At 51.4% G+C, this 9,818-nt stretch overlaps 1 protein-coding gene across 1 annotated transcript; it reads right to left on the bottom strand.

Moving 5' to 3' along the window:
- Positions 1-1,007: 1,007 nt before the first annotated feature.
- Dmbx1 (diencephalon/mesencephalon homeobox 1) lies at positions 1,008-9,489 on the bottom strand. Its single transcript, XM_003462483.2, has 4 exons — positions 9,329-9,489; positions 6,503-6,698; positions 5,872-6,217; positions 1,008-4,526 (listed from the first exon to the last, which is right to left on the bottom strand). Exons 1-4 carry the CDS (start codon positions 9,478-9,480, stop codon positions 4,087-4,089), a joined length of 1,134 nt encoding a protein of 377 aa, XP_003462531.1. The 5' UTR covers positions 9,481-9,489; the 3' UTR covers positions 1,008-4,086.
- Positions 9,490-9,818: the final 329 nt, after the last annotated feature.

Raw genomic sequence — 9,818 nt, 5'->3', positions numbered from 1 at the left:
CTCCCAGGCAGCCAGGGAGCCCAGGAAAGGGGATGCTCCCCGCCCTAATCCTCAGCCCCACTGGGGAGAGAGGAATGTGTCTCCTAGGGTAGAAGTGATCTGGGAAGTGGAGCAGTCAGGCCCCGCTCCTGGAAAAACCCCCACAGATGGCTCCCTGCAGGTCTCCAACAGAAAGAGCCCTCAACCCACTGTGTGCACCTCCTTCTGGCTCTAACTCATGGAAGGAGAGTAGAGTCAGGATGATGGAGAGCTCTGGTCCTCTTTTTCTTGAAATGAAAAGGAACCAAGATTTCACAGCCAGAACTTCTGAGTTGTGCACTTTTCTGACAGTTATCGGCAATATTCAGTCCCATGGTCTCTCTGTCCTGCTCAAATGAGCATATGTGCACACACTAATGCCTAGAGGTAAAGTTAGGAGTTCATGGCATGAATTCTCACATCTGCACATAGACTTTCAGCAGCGTATACCCCATACACCTTACACTGTAGTCAGCTTCTCATTTGCTCACCTCTGAAGACCAAGAGTTCACTCCCTCTGAAGGCCACGTGTTTCCCTGGAAACAGCTTTGGTTTTAGATCCAAAAATGTCTCCTTATCATTCATTTTTGGCCCTGGCTTGCTTGTGATTTTCTACAGGATCCTTTCCTTCTCTCTACCACGCAGCCCTATTCCTTCGGGTTACCTTGATTACTCTTGGGGGTCCTATGCTAGACATCTCCTGCCCCAGCTTTCCTGCTACCAGTGCTTCGGTGAGGATGAAACAGCCCAGAGAAGATGGAGCTCTCCACCACCCTCTGCTCCCCTGTGTTCACATCAGCAGCAAGTTGACTGGTAAAGATCATGAAGAGAGCTGAAGGACAGCTCAGGAGTGGCCTTTGGGCAGGAAGGAGGCCTGCCTTCTCCCCACTGGCCCTAGCGGCAGGAGTGGAGAGACACTGAACAGACCTTGAGATGCTACCTGCTCAGCCCCTTATAGGCATTCCTCGGAATGAACACGGATCAAGAGCTGGGCTACCAGGTTATCTTTTATTAGCCAAGTAGGACAAAGAACAGGTCACAACACCACAGGAAGTAAGACAGACAAACAGACAGATACAAGGGACTGAGTATCATGCTGCACTATGCAGGGCGCAGGACAAGGGGAAGGGGATGGTTTGAGTTTTGTTTCTTCAGCTAACAGAATAAATAAATACAGCACACAGTGTTTTGCCACAGGCTGGCACAACCTCAAAACACATATGGTCACAAAACAGCTGGTTTGAAAGCAGTCTGTACAGAACAACAGCCTTAGGAGTTGAGGTGGGGACCCAGGCCCCTGGAACACCCTCCAGGAGAACAGGGAAGCAGGAAATAGGCGACCTCTAGAAGAACGGAGCAGAGTGGCATGAGAGTTCCTGGAAGGGAGAGCTGGGGCTTGAGCCCTCAGAGAGGCCCAGCAGGCCTGGACAGGAGGCTCCAGGGTCGTGTCCTCTGACTCCTCGTGTCAAGGACCCCCATAGTTACCTCCTACAAGGCCATCCTCTCCTTCTCTCCTTCTGCTTTCAGGCTGGTGTTCTAAACTCGCTTGAGACTCCCCAAAGGCCAGAACCACATGCACCTTCCCTGCCTTTCTCCAGGTTCATGGGTTTGGATCCACTGGTGGCAGAAAAGTTGACAAAGACCTTAAGGGGAGGGGATGAGCCTAAAAGGGGCAGAGCTGCTGCCACAGTAAGACATAGCGACAGGTAGACTTGCCTCCCAGGTGATCAGGAAGTGATGTTTAGGGCTGTTAGATTCCAAGGCCTAGCAATAGTCATTTGGACAGACAAGAAGCTTCTGCTCCATACCTGGTCTAGATGATATTTTTTGTTTGTTTGTTTGTTTGTTTGTTTGTTTTGGAAACAGAATGTCCTGGAGCTGACCACAAAAGATAATCAACCAACGGGCCAACAGCCACAGAACTGGTTCCAAATGAAAAACACCTTCTGTGTCTCCCATAGTATTTGCTACCCTCCCATCCCCTACCTAGGTCTCCTTCTCTGATGCTCACATGGCTTTGGATTTCAGATCTCAGCAAGACATCAGTTCAGAAACCCTTGTGCACACTTGCCACAAGAAGATGGGCTCTTTAGCCTGGACACTAGGCCCCTCAACCCCACGGCCCACTTAGTCTCATTTTTACTGATTTGTTCAAATGGTTTTCCTGGTCCACACCTCCACCTGCCTCATTTTTCCTGCCCAAAGCTTCTTCCATCTGCATCAACCTAGACTGACCTCCAATGATGGGCATTGACTGCCCTGTAAGCTAATCCTATCAGGGTGCCCATGGGGGGAAGACAAACTTTAGGAACCATGACCTGGCACTCAATTTCTCTAAGCAAGGGGCAGAAGGTCCAGTGGTGAGCCACGAAGAGTTAGGGATGATGACCAGGAAATATCTGTCCAAGCCACTCCCTTCCCCCTTGACCATGAGTATAGAACTAGGGTGACTCCAGGAGCTGGCACTAGAACTCAGGAAAAGCAGGACAAATCCCGATTGTCTGAACTAGAAAGGAAACTTACACTTACACTTACTGGAAAACTTAGGCTGTGTCAGTAGACAGGTTCCTGTGTACAGTACTCATCGCTCCACTGTAAATCAACAGCAATTTTCCAATTTATATATTCAGAACATTTTGTTGTAGTTGTTATGCTTAGATTTAACTAAAAACTTCTATCCTTTGAGGTTGTAAGCACAGAATGCAGAATGTTGAACAGGATCTTACAGGCTAGCTAGTGCAGATGGGGACATGGTCCCAGAGAGGCTTTGGGCTTGTCCAAGGTCACATCTCTACGAAAGGGGCTCTGCTGAGCTGGGTTGCTGGTCACAACAGGAACATGCCTTTCTACGCTGATGAGTAGCTTGACAGAAGCCCCTATTTCCCCTGTTGGTTTGGGAACAAGAAGCCAACAGAAGCTTGAAAGTGCTCATTGCTGTGTGGTTTGTACTCACTGTGATCAGAGTCCTGAGTTCAACTGACATTCCTGGCTCAGACACACTCCAAAGAAGCACAGAAATTGCTGAACTTGGAGGCCAGGAGCCTCCAAGAGAGGAACACCATGCCAGTTCTCTCTGTGAGTACCTCTTTCCTACCGCTTTCCTACAACCAGGAAAATCATATGAAAGAGGGCATTAGAGCACTGGTCAGACCGGGGTGAACACAGGCCTTGGAGGAGATACAGGCAGGGACACTGGTCATCTTACTGCCCACTTCGGCCTCCAGTCCCTCCTCCTTGGAGTGGGAAAACTGAGTCTCCAAACTGAGGAGAGAAGAGAAAGTGGCTCATGCCCCCTTCCAGATGTCAGGGTGGAAGTGGGGGATAGGACCACCCCTGCCTGTTGCTCCAAGGTCTTTCTATAGGCCCTGGCTTCCTGTTGGGGCATGGAATGGAACAGCTGCCTAAAGAGGATGCAGGGGAAGGGAGGAGACAGGCAGGCAGGAAAGAAGTCAGGAGGGAGAAGAGGAGAGAAACAGGAAAAAGTGAAATTACTAAAACCAAAAACACAACCCCAAACAAAATACGGCTGCGGAACTGATGACACCAACACAGCCAGCACCAAAGGGGCAGGAGGAAGAGATGTGGGAGAGAGATCAGGGTGGGGAAGACAGAGAGAGTCTGGGACCAGGAGAGAGGTAGGGAGAGGAAGATAAAGAGGAGGGAAACTGCAGGGGATTGCTGATGCTGCAGGGAGAGCGAGACTGGCAGGGAGAAGCAGTGGGAGCAGGGTAGGGGCCTGGGGCAGGTAGTGCTTGAAAATAGTTTTATATATTTATAATTATATCTCACATTCCACACATCAACTTACTAGGGGTGGACGTGGGCGGGGCAGGGAGGAGGCGACACTGAAGAGGGAAGCTAGCCTTCCCTCACCTCCTCCCCATTCTGCGTCCGTGGGGTCCAAGCAGGGCCATGCAGAGGGCGCAAAGGTTTCACTTGGGGCTGTGGCTCTGAGGAAGAGGACAGGGAGAAGACTCAGGCCCCAGATCCTGGGCTCCTTGAGCCTTCCGGGCAAAACCATGGGACTAGCTGGGGTCACCCACAACCCTTGGCTGGGCTGAAGACCAGTCAGTTGGGCAGCGTATCAAGTCCCAGGGAAGCTGCGTGCTGCTTGGCCCGGAGCCGCAGGTTCTCGATGCTGGTGGTTTTACTGTTCAGGGCAGCAGAGGCTGGTGCCAGGCCTGCAGGGGGTGCAGGCAGCAGCGGGGACCCCCACACGCCCTGGTGGGCAGCGGCGGCCGCAGACAAGGACTGGTAGTAAGACTGGCAGTGCAAGGAGCCCAGCGGGGCCACATTGACACCCAGGTAGGGCACAGCAGCTGCAGCGGGGGTCGGGCCTCCCACTTCAAAGGACGAGTAATGAACCAGGTTGTTGGTGGCCGCCATGTGCTGGCGAAACTGCTCCTGCAGACGGAAGAGGCTCAGCGGGGACGAGGAATAGGAGTGGGAGGGGCCCAGAAGTCCGCCTCCGGGGGCAGCAGAACCGATGGCCAGGCTGCCAGGGGAATCTGCAAGCAGAAAACCAAGAACCAAGTACTCAGGATGAGGGCACTCGTCTGCCAAGAGGTGTGCTCAGCCTCCCATCCCGGTGGCACTGCTGACAGCAAAGCGTTGACTGAAGGCATATCCATCCCTTCCAAGCCAGGACATCCCCCCGAGAGTCACTCAGAGGCTTCAGGGAAGGGAGACCTGAGGAAGCTCCAGGGAGCATGACCAGGGCCCCCATATCTGAGTCCTTAGAGAGCCTCTTTATCTTTTCAAGAGCTGTTGCCTCTCCTTCCCCTGCTGTCCACAGCTCCTATTGCCTCCCTCCAGCCCTGAGCTCACAGTTCCTGTGCCCTCCCTGCATAGGCTTGGTGTCTGTGTCTGGGACATGCCACATGCCAGAGCTCTGCTCCTTCATAAATACAGCTTGGGGAAGGGGCCTCCAGCTCAGGGCAATTCTGTAGGCAAGAGATGAGAAGACAGGTGCCAACCTCAAAGAGTCCCATCCTCTACACTGGCTTGACAGGTGCCCTCTCTACAAGCAACACTGAGGAATCAGACTCCTGAGGTGAAAGAACATTGGACCAAATCCAAAGAAAAGGGTGAATTTAGCTGGGTGTGGTAGTGGTGGTATGATTGAAATCCCAGCATTTTGGGAGGCTAAGACAGGAGGCTAGGAAACTCAACCTCTGCCTAGGCAAGATAACAACTTGGTGAAACTGTCTCAAAATAAAAATATAAAACGGTCTGGGGATGTAGCTCAGTGTGAAGCCTTGGGTTCGATCCCCAGTACTTAAGAAAGACAGAGAGAGAGAAACAGAAGCAGACAGAGACAGAGAGAGGAAGGGAGAGGAGAAAGGGAAAGGAGAATGGAAGGGGCTAGAAAGGAGAGGAATGGAAAGAAAAGAGGAATGTAGGGAGAAGTGACTGCTGCACACGGGACTCCCTAGTACTAACATGGTACTCACTCAGTATACACTGGTACATCTATATTGGCTACTGAAACATTGGAGTACTTCAAATGGTTGGTAAATCATCTTTGTCCTGAGCTCCTCAAATGTTCCTCCTTGCCTCACAATCCCTCCCCAGGACCCTCTGAACCAGTGATGGCGAACCTTTCAGAACTTTCCATGATAACACAGCCCACTGTGGCACATGTGCCATAGCCTTGCCATCAATGCTCTAGCACTTTCCACAGATCCCACAGTAACTAAAGAGCAAACACCTAGCCCAGGTCTACAAGCCACCCCTGTGTTACTGGCCTTGTTCCTGAGTGCTAGTTGTGGACTCTGCCCTGCTCATACCCATCACAGACTTAGGCCCCCACAGGGTAGACTCAGCTAGAGTGCAGTGTCCCCCAAGCCTCACCTGCCTTGGGGCTGCCCCTCTTGCAGCCCAGACCCTTGTTGTCAGCCCCGGGGCTCTTCTCAGCTTTGGGATCCTCAGCCCCAGCCCGGGGGTCCTCCTCACGGTCCAGCTGGTCCTCGGGAGCTGACTCACTAGCGGATTGCTCCGACAGACTCAGGTGAAGCTCAGCAGGGGCATCACCACTGGGTAGACCAGGAGCCTGGTCCGTCTCCAGCTGAGTGTCTGGGGTTGGCTCAATGTTGCCTTCCTCATGGGAGCCCTCAGTCTCCTTCTGCTTCTGGAGCTGTTCTTTCTGCAGGCTGCGCTGCTTCTTCCGGAACTTGGCCCTGCGGTTCTTGAACCACACCTAGGGACAAAGAAAGGAACAGTTAGACGTAGGGAAAAGATAAGAAGTGGGGTTGTTGTACAGTGGCATGCTCTGGGGTAAGATATGGGTGATAATGTGGTTTTCCGCACCTCTAGGAATCCCACCCCGATATCCTTCCCAGATCGCCTCTCCTGTGGCTGAAGATATCAGTGGAGGGAGCAGCTGCACCGAGGCACAGATGAAGCAGATGCCGACTCATGGACACTGGGGACCAAATGGGTGGGCTGGTGCTTCTCTACAGGGTCTTAGGGAGCTGGGCCCTACCTGCACCCGGGCCTCAGGCAGGTTTGTGCACATGGCCAGCCTCTCACGCATCACCACATCTGGGTAGTGAGTCTTCTGAAAGGTTTTTTCCAGGGCCTCGAGCTGCTGGGCTGTAAACGCTGTGCGGCTGCGACGCTGTTTGCGGTGCTGGGAGCCATAGCGGGCCTCCAAGATGATGTCTTGAAATGTACAGCCGTTGGAGGGCAACAAGAGGGGGGGGCCATTTAATTATGGGAAATAGATTTTGGAACCAGTCCTGCTCTGACCCACTCCAAACAGCCAGGTAGCTGCCAGAGCTGGCAGCTCTTTGCCCTTGGAAATTCCCCATGTCCTCTCCACTGCCTGGGTTCTCAAAACCTCTTCACCCTACTATCTGCTATGAAGTCTAACTCAGCTTCAACAATAGCTATCAGAGCTGGGCATAGTGGCACATGCCTGTAATCCCAGCACTTAGGAGGCAGAGACAGGAGGACTGCCACAAGTTCAAGAATACCCTGGGGTACAAAGTGAGATCAAGTCCAATCTGAAGCACATAGAAAGACTGTCTTAAAAAAAAACAAAAACAGAATAGCTATCAGGTATGTGATCAAGGGTCATCTTCCTTATCTGGCTGAAATGGGTGGAGGGGGTAAAATGGGTATTTCCCTACGATGTTTGAAGTCTCAGGATACTGTGAGTATAATAATTTGAGATTACATGATGCTAGTTCTACATGACCATGGTCTATCATCTTATGGCCCTGAGATTCCAGACACGAAAGCTTTCTTAAGCATCTGGCCTCTGACTGTAAGAAGTCAAACTGAGGAATGGTCCTTATCTCCAGATCTTCTTAGGGGAAATCAAAGCAGGCAAGCAGAATTTACCAGCACTTGATTTTTGTTTGCCACATTAAATCTCATCTTATCCAATGGCCTATGCATCTATGACGGCAAGACCTGAGCTTCCTACTTTTTTTGTTTCTTGAATAGTCTGGCTCTGTCAGGGTCCTCAGAGCTCAAAACAAGGCTGGTTGCACTCACTCTTAACCCTCTGAGTGCCTTCCACAGCACAGAAGGACAAAGGCACCAGATTGCAACCCAGCAAGCCTAGAGGGGAGACAGAGCTTGTAGGCTATCAATTCTAGGGTCTGCCCTTGTTTCTGGTAACACAAAAACTACCTAGTATAATGTCTGCTTCTGGCTAGAAGATGCAAGGACCTGACTGGGGCTCATCGCCTCCTTCTCAAGAGATAGAGAACTATGGGGTGGGCTGAATGCACCAGTTCCTCTGCCTATGCCAGTTAGACATGAGCCTCTGCCCCTGACTTTGTGCATTGGTCTCTGGGTCCTGGAACACTGACAGGAGCTGATATCACCACCAGGTTGAGCACAAGGAATTCACTTCAAGAAAAGGAAGTAGCCACAACCAGGGCAGAACTTCCATGCCTCCACTGGACACTAATGTCTCACACTGATCTAGAGAAGATAACCAAGTACTCCATTTTATCCACCAAGTCTTGCTCAGAGGCCTGGCAGGGTCTGAAGGAATGGGATGGGCCACCTCATCTTCCTTGCCAGGTGGACACCTCTACTTAGGTCTGGGAATCCTCAGACACCATCTCATTTTTATGCTTCAGTTCCTGCTGGTCCTTCCTTCTTACTGTGCCTTTTAAAAGGCTGATTCCTACCCAGTGGCCTACAGAGAGCCCTCCCTGACTCCACCGATTGATACTGCTACTCTGAGATGCCCTACCATTAGTCCCTGGCTGCATTCTTTCTGTCATGCCCTCTCAGGGATCAGTAGGCACCTGGTTTCTCCAGAAATTCCCCCAAGTCCTTGAGGGCCACCTGGTACAAGGCTGGACCTGTACAGGTTCACCAGCTGCTCAAGGGTTGGCTGGAACAGGATGGAGTGGGTGGCATCACCTCCCAGGAAATCAAGCTCCTCAGTATGTCTCTGAATCTTTCTCATATCCATTAAAAAGCAGGCAGGGGAAAAACCAGTTGAAACAGGAGTGGGGGACTCCAGGGACTGCACTTGGTACTCACCGTGGGTGTTGGGTGCTGATAACTTCTAAACACTGCCACTAAGCTCTGCTGACTGTTTTAGATATGTTTCTCAACTAACCTCCCAGCCATCCTAGAGAATGGACACTACCACTGTCCCAGGGGAAACTGAGGTTCAGAGAATTGGAGGGAGTGGGCAGCCCTTAATGATGGTATATTTGTGGCTCCACAGCTCACATTCTTCAGCCATGATGTCATGTTCCAATCCCACTTTCACCCAGACTGAACCTCTTCAAGTCTCAGTTTCCTTGTTAAAAGATGGAGATCATCTCTTTTTATGGGAATTAAACAGTTTGATGTAGAGAGAAAGACAGCTTCAAATGGTTCCAGGCCCAGAACTGGTATTCACACTATGGGAGCTGTTATTATTTAGGAGTCCCTCTGCCTGCAATTTCCTTTCCTGGGCACTCCAGCCCTCTTCCAACTACTCTCTAGCTACTGGCCTGTGGACTAGTCTCATGCCCTTCTACCTGTCTCTCCATCTGTGAGACTGACCTAACAGACACGTCCCTTCCAGGCTTGTCATGGGAAGTTGATGCACAGGGCTGCTTCAGGGCCCCGCTTAGTGCTACCAAACAAGGGGCCCTACAGATATAATGCACAGATTTGGTAGAAGCACTGTCAAATTGAGCACTATAGATTTGAAATTGTCATTTTTGTGCTAATTGACCTGGGGATTTTTGTGCCACTTGGAGCAAGCTTACAAGTGCTCCTTCCCCCTTCTGGAGCAACTTCCTTCCAGAGTCCTGTCTCCAAAGTCCCATCCTCAGGGCTCTTACCAGCCAGGCGCTCAGCCAGTGTGAGTGCATGCACTGATGGCCTGTAGTCAGGGGCGTGCTGGGCCTGCTGGGCCGCCTGCTGGTGCAGGTTGTACATGGCGCTGAGTGAGTTCATGGCGTGCAAGGAGTAGCCGTTCACCCCGTAGTGCTGCATGGCAGCATCCACCTGCAGACAGGGAAGAGGAAGAGGGGATGAAAGGCCAGGCCTTTGAACTGTACCTTAGGAGAGACCCTGCCCCTATCTAGTTTAGATACCCACCTCACTCCCAAGAGCTCCTGCCTTCCCATCAGAAAGTGACTTCTCTTAGCAGAGGATGCAGCTCAGTCATAGAGCACCTGCCTAGCATGCTTGAAGCCTTGAAGTGGAGCCCAAACACCACCACCCAAAGGGAAAAAAAGTGTTTTATCTTGCTCACAGAAGGCTTTGCATTTATTCCTTCATGCAGCCACTCATTCAGTGACTCACTTAGCCAGGCCAGATTGAGGTTTAAT

The sequence above is a fragment of the Cavia porcellus genome, unplaced genomic scaffold, assembly GCF_034190915.1.
Source record: "Cavia porcellus strain 051 isolate PalLab524CR breed Dunkin Hartley unplaced genomic scaffold, mCavPor4.1 scaffold_25, whole genome shotgun sequence".
In the NCBI taxonomy this organism is placed as follows: Eukaryota; Metazoa; Chordata; class Mammalia; order Rodentia; family Caviidae; genus Cavia; species Cavia porcellus.
This window is presented reverse-complemented; position numbering and strand designations above follow the sequence as displayed.